Source organism: Hipposideros armiger, unplaced genomic scaffold (genome assembly GCF_001890085.2).
Source record: "Hipposideros armiger isolate ML-2016 unplaced genomic scaffold, ASM189008v1 scaffold_128, whole genome shotgun sequence".
In the NCBI taxonomy this organism is placed as follows: domain Eukaryota; kingdom Metazoa; phylum Chordata; class Mammalia; order Chiroptera; family Hipposideridae; genus Hipposideros; species Hipposideros armiger.
In genome coordinates, this window is record NW_017731478.1 from 2,629,619 (window position 1) to 2,652,912 (window position 23,294).

The 23,294-nt window shown below is 42.5% G+C and overlaps 1 protein-coding gene across 4 annotated transcripts in view; it reads right to left on the minus strand.

The window, feature by feature from the left end:
• The window catches only part of CFAP251 (cilia and flagella associated protein 251), a 75,864-nt gene that overhangs the window by 46,619 nt on the left and 5,951 nt on the right, over positions 1-23,294 (minus strand). For 3 of the 4 annotated variants that reach the window (XM_019648998.1, XM_019649002.1, XM_019649001.1), the window contains exons 2-10: positions 22,154-22,644; positions 20,929-21,297; positions 15,116-15,256; positions 13,992-14,101; positions 10,823-10,934; positions 10,502-10,582; positions 4,977-5,054; positions 3,031-3,081; positions 228-463 (exon numbers count right to left, since the gene is read on the minus strand). In XM_019648998.1, coding sequence (XP_019504543.1) covers positions 228-463; positions 3,031-3,081; positions 4,977-5,054; positions 10,502-10,582; positions 10,823-10,934; positions 13,992-14,101; positions 15,116-15,256; positions 20,929-21,297; positions 22,154-22,522 — 1,547 coding nt within the window. In that variant the 5' untranslated portion in view covers positions 22,523-22,644. The remainder of the gene's footprint in view (positions 1-227; positions 464-3,030; positions 3,082-4,976; positions 5,055-10,501; positions 10,583-10,822; positions 10,935-13,991; positions 14,102-15,115; positions 15,257-20,928; positions 21,298-22,153; positions 22,645-23,294) is intronic. The other variant, XM_019649000.1, reaches the window with a different exon arrangement.

Consider the following 23,294-nt stretch of genomic DNA (forward strand, 5'->3'; position numbering starts at 1 on the left):
TAAAAAAAAAAAAAAAGCAAACCAATTAGCACAAATGAGACTATAAAAAGAAGTAAATCCACCCCCATCCTTAATCCTAGTTCAGTTCTTTTCCTCAGAGGCAGCCAACGTTCCCTGCTAATTTCCCTGGAAATAGTCTATGCATATACAAAATACAGGTGTACACTCAGAGGGCTTTAAAATATTTTTATAACCATCTATAGCTACTTTTTAATTAAGTTGATTACCTATCAACTGTAGTAAGCACAGTGATGCTCTCTTTCTGCAAATGAACCAGTTTACAGGGTTTGATGCAGGGAAGGCCCGAAGAGGTGGGAGCGATGGCTGGTGGGCCGTCTACGAGTGGTGGCGGGCGGTCGATGTCCCAGACGACCAGCTTCCCTTCCATCGTTGCGGAGAGAATTTGGGTTAAATTCAAATGGAAGATGGACTGGCTAAACTTTCCCACGTGCTTGTTGAACGTCTGGCATTTCAAAAAACAGATTACGAGTTACCATTGGTAATAAATACAAAACAAAGCACTGACTGACACACGGCATTTTATAGTATTACCCTGACATATAGTAGAAAAAAGATAAAGTTAATAAAAAAAAAGGTTTGCTAAGGGTAGGGGGAGGGTTGTGTCCTATGTTCATTACACTGCTTGCTGAAAGCAAAGGAAAGCATGCTCACTGTTTATATCAGCTCAACTTCTCAGAGGCCGATAAAGAAACTAGTGCCCGTCATGAGCAGAGGCTTGCTATGGCTGTAAGCTACCATAATATGATTCTCCCAGCCAGTTTCCTTGTGGTCGCACATTATTTTCTCATTATTAGAAATTAAGTACCATACACAGAAATGTCCCTCAGCCGACTCCTTATTAAAGCTGTGCCACACAAAATCGGCACTAGGCCATCTCTCTTAGACAATGTCCTAGAGATGAAGTATAGAAAGAACCCAGAGCAGTGAGCGAAAGTTAGCAAAGGCATGAATGAATAAGCCTCAGCAGGCTGTCAGACGATGCGGTAAGTCTGCCAGGGTTTACCTCTTCTGACCTGAATACAAAAGGGTCCATAAAATAACAATTGGTCAAGCAAGGTCCTCAAGTTCTTTCTAAGGGCAGCATTATTTCAATACGAGGCATTTTTATTATTTCAAACTGCAGTCAATCTCATTACTCGTGGATTCCGTATTTGCGAGTTTACATACTCACTAAACTTTACCTGTAATCCCAAATCAATCCTCAGGGCACTTTCATTTACAAAGGTGTGTGTGCTAGAGTGGTGAAAATGTTGACCTTCCCAGCTGAGGTCAAATGAGGCAACACTCTGCCTTCTTGTTTTAGCTCCCAAACGAAAAACAAATGCCCTTTCCGTGGTCTGTTTTGCGCCATGTTGTTCGCTTTCTTTTTTTCTTTTTTTTTTTGATGCTTTTTGTTGGTGATTTTGGTGTTTAAATGGGCCCCCAAACACGGTACTGATATGCTGTCTAGGATTCCCAAGCACCGAAAGGTTGTGATGTGCCTTTCAGAGAGCACATAGGCAGACCTCGGAGATACTGGGGGCTTATTCCAGGCCACTGCGATACAGCGAGTCAGTGTTTTTGCTGGTGGAGGGTCCTGCCTTCAGCTTGCGAAAATCCATCTGTAAAGCTAAGCACAACAATAGGAGGCGTGCCTGTTCCTGTGTTAGGTGAGTGTCATTCGGGCATAAGCTCTAGTGCTCTTGGCTGAGAATCCAATGTTAATGAACCAACGTTATATATTAAGTGGTGCCTTTAATAGAAACATACCCCAAACAAGGTTGTGTGTCTGTCAGTTGAAAATGCTGTGGCCACAGGCTGGCAGGAACCCATTCCTATATTTCTCCTAGAAGCAATGATTCAGTATGCGCTAATTCAGGTCTGCAGAGACTTTAGGGGACGGAAGTGCCACAAATAACTAGAGATGACTGTATTTATTTGTTGATACTTTGATTTATGAAAAACAGAGCTGGCGGAGGATACTCTTCCCTGTGTCCATCTGTCTCATCTTTTTCTTTCCTTTTGGAATGCCCTCTTAAAAAAATTTCTTGGGCCGGCCGAGTGGCATGTTGGTTAAGAGCTGGCTTGGGACGCCAGAGGGCCCTGGTTGGGATCCCACATCTGAGGGCCAGTGACACTGCCCTCTACAGCTAAGATGCTGAACAACAGCTCAACCTGGAGCTGGGCTGCCATGAGTCGCAGGCGACAGCGTAGGCTGCAGCCCCTGCTGCAGTGGGTTGTCATGGGCTACCGTGTGTAGCCAGCAGCCGCAGTGAGCAGCCGTCCAGAAGCCGGCGACTGATCTGCCTCGCCCGGGAAGAGCACAATGATGGTGCCAACTTGGGCCAGTGAAGCCACATCCTCCACAACTAGACTGAAGAACAAAAGGACAGCAACTTGTCTGTTCCCATCCCCCAATTCCCCAATAAAAAATTTTAAAAATCTAAAAAAAAAATAATAATAAATTTCTGTAAGTCATAACAAGAGTGAAGATAGGAAGCAGAAAAATCATAAGGTTCTCACTGAGAACAGATTACCTGGGTATCAAATGCAGAAAATGCTGCAGGAGACAGGCCTCGAGTCCCTCCTCAGATGCAATTGCTTGAAGTGAGCAGGCAAGATAAAATGCTTCCTCCAACACCTGGCTCACTACCTTGCTATTGGCCCTTAAACATCTCAACACCCAGCATCATTTTTTATTACAAGGTACTCTGAAAACCAAGCAGCTTCAAAAGGTTCCACTCATGTTCAACTAGTTACCTCACTCCAAGTTACCTTTCCTTCTTTGTCACATGCCATCACTTTTTTAGGTATTTTCTCATGGTGGTAAACTTTCTTTTCCATGACATTTCATTTTTAACAGTACTTCCATTATTTCCAATTGACAAATTCAATATGATAAAGGACCCAACTAAAATTTTCAAATTATTTCCCAATGGCTTGATACAAAGAGTAGTCCAAAGTGACTAAGCTTACACATATACATTTTCCACAAAATCAGATGTGTAAGAAAGCAACAGGAATACTCACTTTTTCTGTTAAAAGTGGGGCACTGTGAATGAGGATATCTCCCTCTTCATGCTGGTAAGTACAAAAAAAAAAAAATCATCACTACTAAAAAAAGACCTGGTTTCCAAAAGAACTGCATAACAACAAAATAAAAAAAATGCTTCTAAACAGGGTCAGAGCTTTGCAATTTCTACAAGTAAGAGAACCTGCTTCCTCCAGGAACATCTAAAACCATTCAGAGAAAAAAGCAAATACATAAAAAAATGCCACAGATGATTGTAATTTTTTTTTTAATTTTTTTATAACAGCAGGCATAACTTCCTCTTTGTGCTTCTTGTGAGTATTTTGCGTTTTTCTTTTTAGGGTTTAATGATGGGTCTTGGATTAACACTTGGTTTAACTTAGCGACTCTTTTTTTTTTTTTTGGTTCCTGATTTTTTTTTTAATTAAATTTATCGGGGGGGAATAGTAAAATCACATAGGTTTCAAGTGTGCGTTTCTATAATACATCATCTATATATCACATTGTGTGCTCACCACCCAGAATCAGTTCTCCTTCCATCACCACATATTTGACCCCGTTTACCCTCATTTACCACCCTCCTCCCCCCTTACCCTCTGGCAACCACTAAACTGTTGTCTGTGTCTATGAGTTTTTGTTTCTTTGTTTGTTTGTCTTATTCCTTTGTTGCTTTCAGTTTTATATCCTATATAGGAGTAAAGTCATATGGTTCTTGACTTTTTCTTTCTGACTTATTTCACTTAGTATAATAATCTCAAGATCCATCCATGTTGTCCCAAATGGCAGGATTTCATCTTTTCTTGTGGCAGAGTAGTATTCCACAATGGAATACCACAAGAAAAGATGAAACGATTGTGACTTTAAATGGTAGTTAATGCAAATCTGAATTCTCCATTTATAAGGCGTTAAAGCTATCATAAAAACCTGAAGCAATGGACTATCACTGAAAATCAGCCAATCAATGTGTTTTTGTTTCTCTTTTTTTATTGAGGTAAAATTCACATAACATAAAATTAACCATTAACCATTTTAAAGTGTACAATTCAGTGGCATTTAGTGTGTTAACAATGCCGTGCAGCCATCACTCTATCTAATTCCAGAGCACTTTCATCACCCCAAAAGGAAGCCTCTATCCACTGAGCAGTCCTGCCTCATCCCCCTCCTCCAGCCCCTGGCAACCACCATGCTGCTTTGTCTCCACGGATTTCCCTACTCTGGACATTTCACATCAATGGAATCTTACAACATGCGGCCTTTTGTGTCTGGCTTCTTTCACTCAGCATAATATTGTCAAGGTTCATCCATGTTGTCAGAACTGCATTCCTTTTCATGGCTAAATAATATTCCATTGTGTGGATAGACCACATTTTGTTTATCCATTCATTAGCTGATAGACATTTGGGCTGTTTCCACCTCTGGGTTATTGTGAATAATGCTGCTGCTGTGAACATTTGTGTGTGTGTTTGAATGCCTGTCTTCAATTCTTTCAGGTATATACTATACCTAGGAATTGTTGGGTCATATGGTTTTCTTATGCTTAATTTTCAGTGTTTTTTAAATTTCATGATTTTGCCCTATGTCAGTACACGTATTGCTGATCCGTTTGCTAATTTCTTTCTAAAAAAGAATCAAGTCCATCATCTCAAAAAACCCTATATTTTAGACTGTTGAATAAATTCAAAAAAATTTGCCTCATTACTTAAAAAAGGTAAATGAAATTTAAATTATCTGCTTCTGATTTAATATGCTAATTTCCAATGGGACTAAAATAAATACTATAATTAAATCAAACATATATTTATGTTAATATATTAATAAGTATATATTAATATATATTTATTGCTTCCCACTATTCTATATTGTTACATTACCAAAACACCTGTACTCAAAGAATGATCGTATACTTGTCTGTACATTTAAAATAAATCAAAATATTTCTACTTACCCACAAATAATATATTGCCTGTGTTTTACTATTGCTCACCAATTCTTTATTATTTGTTGGATTAAAAGTAAGGCAGTTCTGAAATATAAAGTATGAAAATATATTACACTTTAATAAGTTTTCTGTTGTTCTCCAGTTAAGCTGAATGTTAAATTAAATAATTTTTTATTAAAACAAATAACTGAGTAGGAATATAAAATAAAAAACACATAGCATTTTGGGAGTAGTAGGAATATAATTTAAACGCTGGGTGTTAAAATTAATGGTCCGAATGCGTTCCCTTTCTTATTGAATCTCACTTATTATAATTCATCATCTATAAATTGGAACAAGCAAAAGTAAAAGCCAGTATTCACTAATAATCTTATTCTGTGTCCTTTTGGAGAAAAACTGCTGCGTACACATTTCTAAATTTGACAGGGCCACAAGGTAACTGGGAATAAATGCAAAATATTGGAAGGAAATTCTGATTCCTGCCAAGGTGGTGAATAGCATGGACTGCCTGGCTCCCTTCCTCAAAAATCAATCCTGCAGAAATACAAAAGTGAAAGAAACACGAAATGCAGAAACTGAACAATAACAGCAACAAACAGTGAGAAATCCCTGGGGAGACAGCTGGTCTTGAAATGGCACGTGTATGGGAGGTGGGTGGCCACAGCCTGACAGGGAGGGCTGCAGGAGGCAGCACTGAGAAGTCGGGTGGAGAAATGTTTTTGAAGTTCCATCCCTGCCACTCCCATCCCCTCTCCCAATCCTCGCCTATTGTTTGGTGTCTCCTTCAGGGATGTAAACCACCAATGCCAATGTTGAGAATATATCAGGACAGCACAAAGGCTTGGGTGAGGTGAAGAACTGATGAAAGCGCATGCACAGAGGAGACCTCACAAAGACCAAACATCAGCCTCGAAGCCGTTCAGGCTCTAGATTAAGGTGACCACTTTGCCAAGTGCCTGTAAGAAGCGAAAGTCAGTCTTCCTTTGAAGAAGTTATCATCCTGAGCCTCAAATTATTCCTACTATACTTTTTTTAAATTTGTTTTTATTGGGGAACAGCCATGGTCCTTGGTTACACATTGCTTTCATGCTACAATGGCATAGTTGACTCTTTTAGGGAGGGTGCAGCTCAGTGACCCATGCGGGGATCAAACCGGTAACCTTGGTGTTGTCAGCACCACGCTCTAACCAACTGAGCTAACCGTTCACCCCCTCTACTATACCTTTTAAAGCACAACACTGGGCATTCAATGGAAAATAACCAGGCATATGAAAGAGACAGATCCAAATGGCTGAAAATCAAGGGGCGGGGAAAGCAATCAACAGAAAGAGACCCACAGGAGATACAGGTATTGGATTTATTACACATAGACTTGACAATAACTGTCATTAATATGTGTAAGAAATAGAGGACAAGATGGATAATATCAGATTAAAATAAAAAGAATCAAATGGAAATTCTAGATCTGAAAAAAAGATTTAAAACACCCAAAATAATGGTTTCACAGAAAATTAAACATAGCCCAAAAAATGATTAGTTAGTAGAAAAGGAAGATAAATTATAGGAGAAAATATCTAGACTGATGCATAAAGACACAAAGGAATAGAAAATGCAAAAAGGAGAATAAAAGACCTATGGGACAAGATGAAAAGGTCTAACTTGCATGTAATTGTAGTCCCAAAAAAAGAAGAAAAAAAAGAATGTGGTAGAAGTAACATTTCAAGAGACAATGGCTGAGGATTTTCCAAAACTGAGGAAAGACATGACATCCCAAGTTCAAAAAAACCCAAAGGATGAGTTTAAAAAAAAAAATCAACAACATACCCATATATACACATAAATACATCATCAAAAAACTGCTGAAAACCAAAAGAAAACCTTAAAAGTAGCCAGAGGTGGAAAAAAAGACACATAAATTTCAAAAAGGGGAATAAGATTGATAGTTGACTTCTCAACAGAAATGATGTAAGTCTGAAGACAATGGAATAGTATCTCTCAGGTATAGCACTCAAACAATGAAACAATTCAGAATGAAAGTGAGTGAATTACAGCTCAAAATCAACATGGATGACTCTCAGAAACAATGCTGAATAAATGAAGCAATAGTCTGATTCCAAGTATATAAAGGTCAACAACAGGTAAAATTAAATATGATAGTATTGAGGACTACATGTAGTGCTGGAGAAAAAAATATAAAGAAATGCAAGGGGATGTATACCACAAACTTTGGGACAGTGGTTAACTTTCGGGAACAAAGTTGGGAAAGAGATTGGGGAAGGGGAACGAAACGGGCTCCTAGGGTTTAGGTAAATTCTGTTTATTGATCCAAGGTCAAGCACACAAGTAGATTTTGTTTTCTTCTTTAGAATATACAAGTTTTGGGCCAGCCGAGTGGCTCAGTTGGTCAAGAGCTCGCTCAAGAGTTCGAGCTCTGAGCAACAGGGTCCCCGGTTTGATTCACGGCCTGAGCTGAGCTGCCGCTGAGCTGCCAACAGGTGGCAGGATGGCTCAGCTGAAAAATAAATAAATAAAATTAAATGTACAAGTTTTGCATGTGTGCCTTATGTAATAATAAAAATATAACAAGATCTAATAGTTCTTGCAAAAAGAAAAAGTAAATGAGAAACGGGGAAGAAGAGAAAGCAGGTGCAGGGAGCTCCGCTGAGAAGTTTTACTGTGAAGAGGGGCAGAGGGCAAGAGCTGGAAGGGGATGTGGGGTCAAAGGCGCTCTCTAAAGATCAGTGATGCGGAAGCCTGTTGGTTTGCTGATGGGGATAACCATCCAGCAGAGGGAGAAGCTGGGAGCTTCAGGAGAGGACCTCAGGTAGGTGACAGGGGAGGGATCCAGTGCGCTGGCATCGCATTGCAATTAGAGAGGAGAACAGAAGAGCAGGTGAGGCTGAAAGCAGCTTGTAGGCGTGGGAGCGAGACTAGGCCAGTGTTTGTATCTGATGGCTTCCATTTTCTCAATGAAATGTGACAAAGGTCATCAGCTGAGCGTGAGAGGAAGAGCAGTGGGAGGTGTGAGGAGAAGATGTGAAACTGTTGCTCTTGAAATGAAAAAGAGACTCTACTAGAATGTCAGGCAGTGCTGAGCACTCTTGGAATTTATGACTTAATTCCAAGCGAAATGAATCAGCTCGGTTGCGGGGGAGGGGGCGGCAGTTCTCTGCAGCCCCCTTCAGCCTGCCGGGGGTAGGTACAGAGAAGGATGATGGCACAGTTCGCCCAGGGTGGGGGGGGTCTTCCAGCACCACTTTCCGTGATGATGGAGATGTCCTAGTCTGTGTGGTCAAAAACGGTAGCCGCAAGCCCCATGTGGTTAATCAGGACTTGAAATGTGACTAGTGCAACTGGGGAAGTAAATGTGTAGTTGTCATTAATTTCAGTCAACTTACATTCAAATAGCCCCATGTATGCAGCAAAGTTGCAGGACACAAAATTAGCACACAAACATCAGTTGCATGTCAGTACACTAGTGATGAACAAAATCGGAGAAGGAAATCAAGAAAACAATTCCACTTAGAGTTTTTTTAAAAAGGATACTTAGGAATAAACGTAACCAAGGTGAAAGGTTTGTACACTGAAAACTACAAAACACTGCTGAACGACATTAAAGACAATGTAAATAAATGGAAAGACTGCCTGACTCGTGGACTGGAAGATAATACTGTTGAGCTGACAGCACTACCCAAAGAGATCTATAGATTCAATGCAATCTCTATCAAAACCCCAAAGATGTTTTTTTATAGTGATAGAAAAATCCATTCTAAATAGCCACGTAGGGCTGGTGGCTATTGCATTAGAGCAGCTTTAAGGAGGACATTTTTTTCAGGGAGCAAGAGGAATACTGGGGAGGAGAGCAGATAGGCATAAAGCTGTGTGATGCTATGAGACCTGACAATTAAGTTTGTGAACATGCCATGTGCGCTTACATTGGCAGCACTGCACAAACAGCTCAGTCGGGTTTCATAACTTTGGTGTATCAGTGCCTCACAGCTGTGTTCATGTCGACGTGTGGCAGTGTCTTGCCGAGTGGCGTTCATTATTGTTGTTGCGTGTTTTTGTGTGCCGTTGCGAGAGTGTCTGAGCTTGAAATAGGGCAACAAACAAACACTCAATTTCCTGTTAAACTTGGCAAGAGTGGAAGTGGAACCAGGGACATGTTAGTCCAAGTTTATGGGGATAATGACATGAAGAAAACAGCAGTGTACAAACGGATTAAGCATTTTTCTGAGGGGGGAGAACGCGTCACTGATGACGAGAAGTCAGGGGCCGGCCAAGTGGCTCAGTTGGTTAAAAGCTCACTCAAGAGTTTGAGCTCTGGGCAACAGTGGTTCGATGCCCGGCCCGAGCTGAGCAGCCGCTGAGCTGCCAACAGGTGTCAGGATGGCTCAGCTTAAAAAAAAAAAAGAGAAGTCAGGGTGGCCAGTAACATTGCAAAAATTTGTCAAACTGTGCATCAAAATCGTCAGCTACCTGTGAGAAGCATAGCAGACGAAGTAACATCGACAGAGAAACAGTTAGGAAAATCTTAACTGGAAATCTTGGCATGAGAAAGGTGTGTGCAAAAATGGTCCCGAAAGAGCTCTTGCATCATGACAAGGCACCAGCTCACATGGCACTGTCTGTGAGGGAATTTTCAGCCAGTCAACAAATCACTGTATTGGAACACCCTCCCTCCTCACCTGATCTGGCCCCCAATGATTTCTTTCGTTACCCAAAGATACCGGAAATATTGAAAGGAAGACATTTTGATGACATTCAGGACATCAAGGGTAATAGGACAACAGCTCTGATGACCATTCCAGAAAAAGAGTTCCAAAATTGCTTTGAAGGGTGGACTAGGTGCTGGCGTCGGTGTGTAGCTTCCAAATTGGAGTACTTCGAAGGTGACCGTAGTGATATTCAGCAATGAGGTATGTAGCACTTTTTCTAGGATGAGTTTGTGCACTTAATTGGCACTTAATATGTACCTTAGGAGTGACCCAGACCCTCTCTGTTTGGGTTCTAGTTCCCAAAAGCCACATACGTACTCACCAGTGTCTGGCACATAATAGGTCCTCAATTACTCTATGATGCATGAAGGATGCGAGGGTGAATGAGACAATGTAGAACAGCAGATTCAACTTTCTGGGTGTCTTTGGCAAGTCACCACATGCAAACTCAGAATAATAACTTCCCTATGTTAAGAGCAGTTAGGAGCACGCTTCTAGAATAAGAAAGACTGCCAGCCAGGTGACTCTATACAAACTATTTAATAATGGATCGTAGTGTTCCACAGCTATGACTAAACAGTAATATGTGAATTATTACTGAATTAGTGTGAGATACTGTATGTAAAGAACTTAGCAGAATCTGGCACACAGTTAAGCACTGAAAAAATCAGTGACGGTCATCAAAAATAAAAATGACACCACAGATATGAAAGTGCTTTTAGAAAAGCTCTACTGCACCATAACAAAACTCCCCTGAAACAAAAAGTAGATTTGGCCTGGCTTTTGACCGTTACAGGCTTAAGCAGAACTCACCTGAAAACCATACTCTTTGGGAAGGTCCAGAGTACACGCCGGTGTTTCCACTGCCAAGGTCCACCTCCAGATGCACACTTTCTGTGGGGGAGAGCAGACGGGGGCATGAGAGGTTACTTGTGGGAACCCTGTAACTTCCGCTAACGAAGCACAGCAGCGTGAGCTAAGCCACAAGCAGGGAGCGCCTGACAACATGCCCTGCCGTCCAGACATCCTCTGAGAGCATCACTACAGGTGCCACGTGGCCTGAGCAGAGCTGCTCCCAGGGACACTCATGGCAGGTTGGCCAGCCCGCTGAGGCCGCCCCAAAGGGCCCTGTACCTGGATTTCAGCGTCGGAGATGGTTGCCAGATACTTGGCATCCTGCGAGATGGCCATGGCCCTGATGCCGTTCCCTTCCGGACAGCTGTCAAATAGCGTGTGTACAGGAATACTGCAAAACGAAACGGGGGGTGGGGAAAAGCATTTGCTGAGACCTGCCTTTCTTCCCAGGGGGACCCGCTTCAAAAACATCACAACTGTGGATCAACACAATGTGGTCTGTTCATACAATGGAATGTTACTGAGCCATAAAAAGGAACGAAGTACAGACGGGGGCTGCAACGTGGATGAGCCTTGCAAACTCTGCACTGTGTGCAAAAAAGGCCACATGTTGTAAGATGCAACTGATATCAAATATCCAGAACAGGCAAATCTGTGGAGATAGAAAGCAGAGGGCTGTTTTCCAGGGGCCGGGGGAGGGAGAGGATTGACTGCTGAGAGGTATTTGGTTTCCTTTGGGGGTGATGACAATGTTTTGGAACTAGAGAGACGTGGTGTCTGCACAACCTTGTGCCTGTGCTAAATGCCACCGAATTGTTCATTTTAAAATGGTTAATTTTGTTATGTGAATTTTACGTCAATAAAGAAAACGAACTCGGGGCAGCGTGCAAATATGCCATTTGCTCTCTTCATGAGCTCTAGTCTCTCATTACTGAGTGCCAATTCTGTGCCAAACATGAAGGATGAAAATATGACAAGAGACGCCTAGGTCAGCATCCTAGCTCTCAGGAAAACGGCGTTTTACGTGAGGCTGTAAAGAAGCACAAGCTCTCTAGGCAGCAATTGAGTCTGTGCATCTATCAAAATTTTACAGGCACATAGCCTATGACCTAACAATTGCACTTCTACAACTTTTCCTACATAAGTAATAACAAAAGTACACAGAGATAAATGTAATTTATGTTCATCGCGGCACTGCTTTAACAGCAAAAATCTGGAAACACCACAAATAGCCATCAATATGGAAATTGTTAAAAATATTATGATGTGAGGCGGCCGGTTAGCTCAGCTGGTTAGAGCGCAGTGCTCATAACACTAAGGCTGCCGGTTCGATCCCCACATGGGCCACTGAGCTGCGCCCTCCACAACTTGATTGAAACAACTACTTGACTTGGAGCTGATGGGTCCTGGAAAAACACACTGCTCCCCAATTAAAAAAAAAAAAAACATGTTTTTTTAATATTATGACGTAACCACATAATGAAAAACTATACCACCTTCAGAGTCCAGAGTGCTAACCATTACACCATGGAACCCAACCTAAAACTATACCACCTTCAAAAAAAATAAGGTAGATTGGGAAAAGTGACCAAAATTTTGTGAAAAAAGCAAACTGCAAAGCTGTATACACAGCACATTTTCACGTGCATGCGTGTACGTGCGTGCGTGTGTGCGTGTGTGTGTGTGTGTGTGTGTGTGTGTGTGTGTGTGTGTGTGTGTGTAGGAATAGAAGGCAGCCTGGAGGAATGGACTCCAAACTAAACAACGGTGACTCTGGAGAAGGGGTTTGAGTGAGGGACTTTCTTTTTTTTTTACTTATAAACCTCTGTACTGTGTCACTAGCAAGACCTTAAAAGTGTAAGATGCAGACAGAGCCTTGACACATGCAGAATTTAATTAAGTGATATTTAAACATCTAAGAGAGCCAAAGAAATGCAAGAAACAATAGGTACAATGATGGAAGTAAGCTGTAACACTGGGAGAGTTTCCAGACTTCCATTAGAAATGAAGAGGGGATGGCAGAAAGACTTAATGGGGTTATCAGCACCCCATTTCTTCTTCATTATGGAGCCTTTGTTACAGCGAATATGACCAGGCTGCAGTATGCCACAGCGGTGTCCCACTTGGCTGGAACCGGGTCTGTGTCCCAGCTGAGGGCCTGTCTGGGTCTCTGTCACTTGAGAAACTTCATCGCTAAGTGGCCGCCCCAAATATTCACTTGGGAAGACAGTCCTACACTTGTTAGGAATGACATAATGCTGTCCTTATCCCTGGGGGTATTTAGAATTAAATATAGAGGAGACGAAATCAGTCAGCCCCACACTTGCAACATATTTGTGATCTAAGAATTTGTACATTTTTTATAGGAATGGGTGATGTTTATGAGAATTTTACATAGCAGAGCCTCTAACAGATTAGATTTGTGATTCTAATTTAAAGTACGCAGTTGATTTAGACTTGTGATTTTAAATTCAAATTGTATTAGGTTTATAAACAATATTAGAATGCTTACAAGAACATAAGATTTGCCATACTTCTAATTTATTAGATTTACAAGAATTACTTAAGTACTGGTGAAGGATTTATTTTTTAATCAGACTACTAAAAACCTTAAAGATGAAACCAAGTATATTCAATTTCTAAATGCAGTTTAAAATGTTTAAGACGGATTAATAACCAAATTTGTAACTGGAGCCAAACATTGATCAAAGCCCCCTTAAAGGAGATGGCAAAAATAGGCTAGATTTATAAATAGAGTAAGTTTTATAAGTTGAACGAAAAGCTGAAGGAAGAACTATGGTTTTTATTTGTCACTTTAATAAAGTGACTATTAACCCTAAAACCAAATAATCTTTTCTGGGTCCCCAAGTTCATCATTTGCAATATCACAAAACTCACGTCAACATATTCTTTGAATCAATAACCACAGATATGCTTTACTTTGCAATTAAAAAAAAAATTGCTGCCCTCAAGCTGCTCCCAGTCTAGTTGGGAAGGCAGCTTTATAAACCAGAAAAAAGCAAAGGTTAAACACTGTCTATAAGAGGAATGGCTAGGTCTTGGGAAGGGGAGCTTCGGAGAAGAGGCACAGCTGAGGGACCCACCCTCCTTGCCTTCCGACTTCCTGTTGCAAGAGATGATAACTTCCACTGGTGCGTCAGCTGGACATTCCATTATTTGCAGCTGAAAGCATGTTCCAGCTACAGGTGGCTAGGCGTGCAGACAGGGAATTGCGCTTTCTGGGAACAATGTTCAAACCGCTATGATGCAAGGTGCATGGTCCCTGAAACACAGGGGCAACGGGCAGCCCCTGACAGGTGGTCAGCAGGGGAGCAACATAATCGGATGTTTGATTTTGAAAAAAGATCACACTCAAAATGTTTTGCTGGTCACAGCGGCAGATATTCTACAACACACAGGGGCTGGCAAGTGACTGCACCGAGCCTACCTTGTGAAGGAGTCCCATATAATTATCAGGCAGTTGGGCCCTTTGTCAGCCGTGGCGATCCACCGCCTGTCTTCGCTGATGCAGAAACAGGAGATGACGTTAGGATGGCCCTACAGCAATGGAGAGAAAATGCTTTGAAACATCGAGGATGTGGCCCCACCCTGGCACCAGAAGGAGAGGCTGGGGCCCCAAAGAGAGAACTGAGTTCCTTTGCAGGCTCGTCTGGCTGAAAATTCTACTCCCACCAGCGGTTTCTCCAGAGCCAGTGGTTTTCAAACTTTCCCTCAAAACGCCTGAAGAAAAAGTTACCCTCCCCACAAGAACAGTGGCTTCCTGGGCGTCTATGCCTGTACGTGACTCTGAACCCAGGTGGAGAATAAAAGTCTGGGTTCTCCCGCGCCCCCAGCGCTTTTGAACCTCCCTGCCAGCCTCATCTCCCTAAAACAGCGTTCATGTCAGGTCCCTGAGCAGCTCTGGAGAGAAAGCCTCTTCACTGATCTCGCTGCTTTCACTCTGATCCTTTCCCTACAGAACAGAGGAATCTTCTGGAAACACACACAAGATGGTAGCACTCCCTGCCGGGACGTAGGCCCTGTTTCCTCCTGCCTGGTCTGCCCACGCTCACTCTGCAGCAGCCCCACCGGCCTCCTTTCTGGGCCTCACACACAAAGCCTGAAAACCGGCACTCTTGGTCTGCAACGCTCAAACACTTGTCCCCCACACGATCTCTGGTTGGCTCATTCTCTCTCGTCAGGTCCCAGCACACACAGCACCTTTTTATGCCCCACCCACCCAATCTAACCTAAGAAATGTAAGAAAAATGCAGATGTTTCAAATTCCTGTTACTATAAAATTACAATCAACTGCTGCGGGTGGGTGGGAGGAAGGGAGGGATGAACAGGTGGGATTTTTAGGCAGCAAAACTATTCTGTGTGATGCTACTATGCTGGATTAGAATCAGTGAGACATGGCCCAATAAAACATGTTTCTGAAGACAGGATTTGCTAGAGCTCAGAAGAGAGGTAGGAAAGCATTAGAGTCAGCCCTGGGAGTAAAAAACAAAATGCTGTATTTGAGCTAAAGACAATGACCTCTTTTACTCGTAGTAAGAAAAGCCCGCGTACCTGAAGGTGGCGCTGATTATTCTTGGAAACGTTGTAGATGACCGCAGTATGGGCACTGGCGTACAGAAGAACTCTCTGGGTTGCGTCTCGAACGTAGAAAACAGGAAGAGAACTGTTCCATCCAAATGACCAAGTCATGGTCTGGAAGACAAAGGGACAGCCAGCGAGACGCTACAGTGCTTACCTGGCCCAGGGCTGTGACACCAGGCGCTCCTGGCACCAGTCCTTGGAGGACGATTTCGTGTCGCCAGTCCAGTGAAGAGAAATCACTTTAAGATTTAAGAGAAATCACTCAGCACCATAGACGACCCTTGAAAACAGGCTGCTAAGTGAAGAGAGCCAGACACAAAGGACCACGTGTTGTATGATCCCATCTGTATGAAATGCCCAGAAAAGACAAACCCATCGAGACAGGAAGTACATTAGTGGGTGCCAGAGGCTGGGGGACACAGAGATGGGAGTGACTGCTAATGAGTATTAGGTGTCTTTAGGGCATGATGACAATGTTCTGGAATTACTGGGTTGTCGGAAAAGTCATGACGCATTTTTGCAACGAAAAACATAGAAAAAAATACATCCCAATAGGATGGTAGCAATGGTCGCAAAACCTTGTGACTATGCTAAAAACCCATGAATTGTACACGTTAAAAAGGTAAATTTTATGAGGATGTGGAGAAATCGGAACCCTTGTGCATTCATGGTGGGGATGTGAAATGGTGCAGCTATTATGGAAAACCGTACGAAGGTCCTCAAAAAAACTGAAACTAGAACTACCATATGATCCAGCAATGGCGCCTCTGGCTATACACCCAAAAGAATTGAAAGCAGGGTCTCAAAGAGATATTTGCATACCCATGTTCATAGGAGCGTATTTCACAGTGGCCAAAAGGTAGAAGCAACCCAAGTGTCCATCAACAGATGAGTGGATAAACAAAAGGTGAATGTTATTCAGCCTTCAAAAGAACATTCTGATACAGGTTACAACATGAATGAACACTGAGGATGTTATGTAAGTGAAATACACCAGTCACAAAAGGACAAATACTGTATGATTCCACTCACATGAGGTACCTAGAGTGGTCCTATCCCTAGAAACCAAAAGCAGGTGGCTGCTAGGAGCTGGGGCAGTGGAATGGGGAGTTGTTTCATGGTTACAAGAGTTTCAGTTTTGTTTCGTTTTTAATTTTTTTTTTTATTGGGGAACAGCCATGGTTATTGGTTAACCACATTGCTTTCATGCTATAATGGCATAGTCGACTCTTTTAGGGAGGGCGCAGCTCAAGGTGGCCCATGAGGGGATCGAACCGGCAACCTTGGTGTCATCGGCACCACTCTGTAACCCACTGTGCTAACCAGTCACCCCCAGAGTTTCAGTTTTGCAAGATGAGTTCTGAGGATTTGTTGCACAACGATGTGAATGGACTTAACACTACCGAACTACACTTAAAAATAGTTAAGATGGTAAATTTTATGTATATTTTAGCACAACTTTAAAAAAACTGAAGAGGGTGAATTTTCTGGTATGTGACGTACATCTCCATTACAAAAGAAAACAAAATTTTCAATAAATATAAATAACCTACTATTCTTCCACTTCCCGGGACCTACACCCAGCTCAGTGCCAGACACATATGAACACTTGATGTTGGGAAATTCCACCTCCTCCATGGAAGTATGTAGAAGGGACAAGTTATTATAAAGCCACTAAGTAACTTCATAAGAATGGCAATTCTTCAGCCTGGGTATTGGGTCCTTCTATAGCACCTTCCCTAGAAGAATAAAGTATAATGAGACAAAATTCCCTTAGCAGGATTAAAAATTCCATAGAGCTAGGGCTACATCCAAAATAAAAGGTTTATGAAATGAAAAATTATAGGTACTATAAATCTGACTACTGCTTTTAATCAACAGCGCTTAATTTATGTACATTTTTGTGTTCCAGGTCTTTTACAAAAATTACAGATAAACAAACAGTGATACATTCCTATAATAGAACATTATAATATTCAGCAATACAAAGAAAGGAGCTAGCAGGCCATGAAAAGACACGGAGAAATGAATGCATACGGCTAAGTGAAAGAAGCCAGCCTGAAATGGCTACATACTGTAGGATTCCAACTACATAACGTTCTGGAAAAGGCAAAGCTATGGAGACAATAGAAAGATCAGTGGTTGCCAGGGGCTGGGGAGGGTGGGGGAAGGGAGAGATGAGGAGGTGAGGGCACAGGGGATTTTTAGGCAGTGAAACTATTCTGTATGATACTGCCATGCTGGATACATGTCATTATACATTTGTCAGAGGCCAGAGAATGTACAGCACAAAGAAGGACCCCCTCCTCCCCCGCCTAAGACTGTGGACTTCAGTCAATAATAATGTGTCAATATCGGCTCATCAACTGTAACAAATGTATCACACTAATGCAAGATATTAATAAAAGGGGAAAGTCGGGGTGGAGGATGCCCAAGGAAGCATATGGGAATCCTCAGTACTTTCATTCAACGTTTCTATAATATAAGCCTAAAACTGCTCAAAAAAGTAAAGTCTCTTTAAAAAATTAAGTGAGGCCAATTAATCAAATGTGGTAGTGTTTAAAGTGACGGCTAAGGGATCAGTTACTAAAAACCAGTAAGTTAAATTGGGTGTGTAGAAACGAAATCCTGGTGAGTTTCCTCTGAACAATACTTACAAGGTTAAAGGGATGTACCATGTATTTCTCCCAAGACAGAGGCAGTGGGCAATGTGGCCAGTTTCTCCTACATCCTTCATTTCCCATTCTCTCCTGTTTCCATCTGCTCAGATAGATAGAAATATGATTTATATTTACGTGTAGGTCTTCTACTGTGTGGGTGATGAGTGGTAGAATTATGGAATCATAATTGTCTCAAGCTGCAACTTCTAGGAACAGAACTATTTAATATATGGCTGGTTCCTAAAAGTCAATTTCTTCAAATGAGATTGTTCTTTTGGAAACTCGCTAATCCTAAAAGCATTTTATCCATCCTGGAAATTTATTTTGCCATTTAACAAGTTACTTATAAAAAGAAAACATTCCTAACTAGACTCCTGCCTGTCTCCAGGTAAAACAACTCTTCCAAGGTCAAAACTGGGCTGACTTCACTCAGTAGTAACAGAGCTTCCTTCCTCAAGCAGCACTCACATTAACTGGAATCGCACAGTATCAATCGCTGCATTTTGCACCTGTTTTAATGCTAGCCACCTCTTATATAAATCTTTTTCTAAAACGTGGTGTCAGGAAAACAGAACTTCATTGTCAAAACCAGGTTTCACTATGTTTGATAGTCATACGATGTCTTCTCATAAATGTACGAGGTTGAACAATTAAGTTCGCGAACTCATCCTAGAAAAAGTGCCCCATACCTCGTGGCTGAATATCACTACGGTCACCTTCGAAGAACTCCCCGTGGGAAGCTATGCACTGACCCCAGCGCCTAGTCCACCCTTCAAAGCAATTTTGAAACTCTTTTTTTGGAATGGCCATCAGAGCTGTTGTCGTATTATCCTTGATGTCCTGAATGTCATCAAAGTGCCTTCCTTTCAATATTTCCTTTATCTTTGAGTAAAAAAGTCACTGGGGGCCAGATCAGCTGAGTAGGGAGGGTGTTCCAATACAGTGATTTGTTTACTGGCTAAAAACTCCCTCACATACAGCGTCGTGTGAGCTGGTGCGTTGTCATGATGCAAGAGCCATGAATTGTTGGCGAAAAGTTCAGGTCGTCTAACTTTTTCACGCAGCCTTTTCAGCACTTCCAAATAGTAAACTTGGTTAAGTGTTTGTTCAGTTGGTACAAATTCATAATGCATAATCCCTCTGATATCAAAAAAGGTTAGCAACATTGTTGCAACAAGTTCATGAACTTAGACCTCGTGTGATACCTTATTTCTTGGCTGAAGATGATACCAATGCTTCTGCCTATCTACCATGAGCACTGTGAGTTATTACAGATGTTGGGGTAAGGCAGGGGACCCCAGAGGAAAAGCAGGATGCTGTGGACACAAAGGGAGATGGAGCACCACACTCACTGAAGCACCTTTGGTGAGAGCAAGAAATTAAAAGCAACATAAATGGCCATGAATAGGGGAAACTGTCGAATTTAAAATAAGGAAGTGGATCTCTATGCACTAACATAAAAAGATCTTCCATGACATATTAATTGGGAAAATATTTTGCAGAAATGCGTAACATCTCACTGGTAAAAAAAAAAAAAACAGAACAAAACTAAACTAAACATGTGGGGGGGGGTGTGCACACATGAGCACACAGATAACACATTTGTATATGCACAGAAAAAGATCTGGGTAGAGACAGCTATCCCAAACTGTAATAGTAGTCACCTCCGGCAAATGGGACGGACTGAGGTAGGGGGTGCAAGGGGACAAATTTTGCCTTTGATTTTTCATAAATAACACATTAATTTTTAAAAGAAAAACAATAAAGGTAAAAGGAAAGGGAAAAAGAAAGAAGGTGTATCCAAAGAGCTAAACAAATGTGCAAAAGGAGACAGTCTAGGGAAGTCTGGGTTCTGCAGTGAGCCCAGGGCTCACAGGGGACCCAAACCTGGGCAGTGGCTTGTGTCAAGTCCAGAGAGCTGGGACCCTCACACAAAGATCACTTGCTCTCATTAGTGACAGTCCCAGATTTGTTGTTAGCTGGCTACTCAACAAGTCTTGGGGGTGACCGGTTAGCTCAGCTGGTTAGACTGTGGTGCTGATAACACCAAGGTTGCCAGTTCAATGCCTGAATGGGCCACTGTGAGCTGCGCCCTCCTTAGAAGAGGCAACGATGCCATTGTAGCATGAAAGCAATGTGTAATCAATGACCATGGCTGTTCCCCAATAAATTAAAAAAAAAAAAAAGTCTTGGCAGGCTCTAAAACTCAACCACTCTTTCTTTCGGACTGAGCAACTGCAAGCTTTCACCTGGAACTCCACTGCTCAGAGGAGCCAAATCTACCTGCTTTCTGCACTTCCCAGTAGGCATTTTCCCATCATCATCACCCCCATCTATCTATTCTAGTGAACACTCGTCCAGTGCTCAGCATGTGTTAGGAACTACATCACGTTGTTTATATACATTCAGTCACGTACAGACCTTCCAAAGGCATGAATCTACAGAGGAAAAGGAGACAAGAAAGGAGATGAATCCTAGGAAACAGTCGTCAGAAACTTGCGGATGGAGGAAGAAGGGGAAAAAATACCCTCCTCTTCCTTCCCTTGGTAAATGATAATATTTTTACTCCTCACAGATGGTGCCTCCTGGAATATCGTCAGTGGCGGCAAAGGCAGGTTCCTTTCGCCTGCCTGGTGCTTTTCTCAGTGGCTTCACTTTTCCGTACCTTTCACTCTCTGATCCATCTGGGAATGGATAGTTTTCGGAGCGCGTAACGGCTTGGGGAGCTTGTAAAGGTACCAAGCCAGTTAAGGCAGAAGAGGTGAGGAGGGAAAGAGAAGGAACAGGAGGAGAATTATAAAGAGAGAGAGATAGAAACAGAAGGAGAGGGGGAGAGGGGAGAGGGAGGGAGAGATGGATTTTGAGTCTCCCACAAAAAACCAGAACTCTGTGCAACAGACAGACTGCATCCGGAATTTCCTGCCCGCTGAGCCACACATTGAAGCCAGATGCAGCGCTCAGGCCTGTATTGTCACCCGCGGCCAGGCAGAGCTCTGAACTGAACTTTAAAAGACACAAGTCTATTATTAGTTGAAAAAGGATCTTTCTGGTGGTGTTCTTTTTTCCATATGCATAAAATACTCTCAAAGCTCTGGGGGAAATACAAAAGCATGTTACACTTACCAAGGGGTACACGCTGTCACTGTCATCCTTTTGAAACAAAATGTCCTCAGCGGTGGTAGACACCAGTGAGTCCTTTGAGATGCCAGCTGCGGGCTGGACTTCTTTTTCCTCGATTAAGTAGGATACTCTTTTTCCTTGCCTCCTTTCCCCCTTTTCTGGTGCCAAGTCTCTGCTTTCTTGTCCCAGTTCATCTTGGGGCAACTGGTCGGCATTCTCCCCAAGCTCATCTGAGGACTGCCATTCGGGGGAACTCATCTGCTGTTCCTCAGAACTGGGTAGAGCCAAGTCAAGAAACTCTAATTGTGAGCTGGGGCTTATGGGCTGCTCTGAAGGTAATGAATGCTTTGATTCGCCACCACCATGGGTTTTCTTAAAAAAAAAAAAAAAAGAAATAAAAGGAGATTGTGATTCCAAATACAGTACATGCTGCTCCATTCTCTCCCTTCTTTTCCTAATCAGCCAGTCTCTAGTGTTAGCCTCATACTGGAATTATGAAGTGTTTGAAAAAGGAGCCTGGGGTGGGGGGAGGGCAGCCAGTTAGCTCAGGTGGTTAGGGTGCAGTGCTCATAACTCCAAGGCTGCGGGTTCGATCCCCGCATGGGCCACTGAGCTGTGCCCTCCACAACTAGATTGAAGACAACCACTTGACTTGGAGCTGATGGGTCCTGGGAAAAAAACACACAGTTCCCCAATTTAAAAAAAAAAAGCGGGGCCTGGGACATTTTGTACTTAAATTACATGAATCATGGGCAAGTCAGGTTCATTCCTGGCTTACTACCAGCAGACTCACAAGAGCAAAATCATTCTTCCAAGTGGCACTGGTGGTCTCCAAACGACTGACCAGTCACAGAGTGTCACTTCTTGGGCCAGGGGGAGTTTCTGGAAAGCTTACATTACTATTATCTCATTGACTGTTGTAAGGCAAGCACGCTCCAGCTAATCCCTACTGGCCCTGTAAACCAGCTCCTCTGGGAAGCTCTCCCTGACCATCCTCCTCCAAGCTGGGTTAAGTTGTCCGTTCCTAAAAATATCTCCTATGTATCTCTCCGTCTCTGCACTTAGCAGACTGTTTTATAATGTTAGGTTATGGGTCTGCCTCCCCGCACACCCTAGAGCTCCTTAAGAGAATGAACTGTGTCTTATTTGGTTTTGTATCCCCATAGCCTGGCATATCGTAAGCATTCAATGAATGATTATGAATGAATGAATGACAATTACTACTTACTGGGAAAGTTTCTGACATGGCTGACTGGGACTCAGTCGGTAAAAGCTTCTCCAAACTGATCACGGGTTTGGCGATTTCTTGGAGTTTCACTGTGGTTTCTTCTTGCCCTCCTGCAGACACCTCCTCCTGTGCTGCTCCAGCCTTTTCCTCTGTTCCTTCTCTGACAGCCTCCTCCTCCTCCTCCTCCTCTGTCTTCCCCGCCTCCTCTGACTCCCCCTGAGAGTCTCTCCCTGCCACTGTGTCATCGTCTTTTGATTCCTGTTGCATATTTTCTACCTCTTCAGAATAATTTGGATTTTCTTCTTCTTCCATTTCTGCTTCTCCATCGTTTTCTGTTTCTTCTCGTGGGCTTTCTTCTGCATCTGACATTCTTCTTTGTTGAGTTTCCTCTAGAGAAATTTGACCATAAAATCAGCAGGGCCCTCTGTTTCCCACGTTGATTCTTTGGTGCGCTAACCTATCGATGAAATGTGTAACACCACCTCTGGTTCCTTTCCATGGGAATAAAAAGGGTGTCATACTCCTGAGAAAGCCTGTCCCAAATCTTGAAAAAATAATTCATCCCAGGGCCTCTCATCTTTCTAGGGGTAACTTTAGAGCCCTTTAATTATTTAAAATATATTTATATTCCCACAGGCAGCAAAATGTATAACTCAGGTATTAGCGACGATTCTAACATGACTAAGGGAAGGAGCAGTGTGGCTTAAAGGTTAAAAGCACGGACTTTGCAGTCAGCCTCTCCGAGCACCCCAGGTCCACTGCTCACTTGCTCTGTGACCTTGGGGAAGTCACTTTACCCCTCAGAGTCTAAATTTGCTCACAGGCAAAATAAAAATGATAACCTGAAATTCTGAGGTTATTGTGAAGATTCGACGACAGACGTAAACACCGTTGTAGCATAGCGCTTGAGAAATGGTAGCAATTGTTTAACACCTTCAAAGCCTTTTAACGTATTCTCTCATTTATTCCTTACAACAAACTTGAGACTCTGAGAGTTGAAGTGACTTATTCAAGGTCACACTAGTAAGAAGCAGACCTCTCTGATGCTCAGTTCCTCCACCTGAAAAACTGATTCCAAGTCTAGAGCTGCTAACACAGAGCCTGCAAAACTTTGCCAGTGAATTTTGATGGGGGGGGGGGG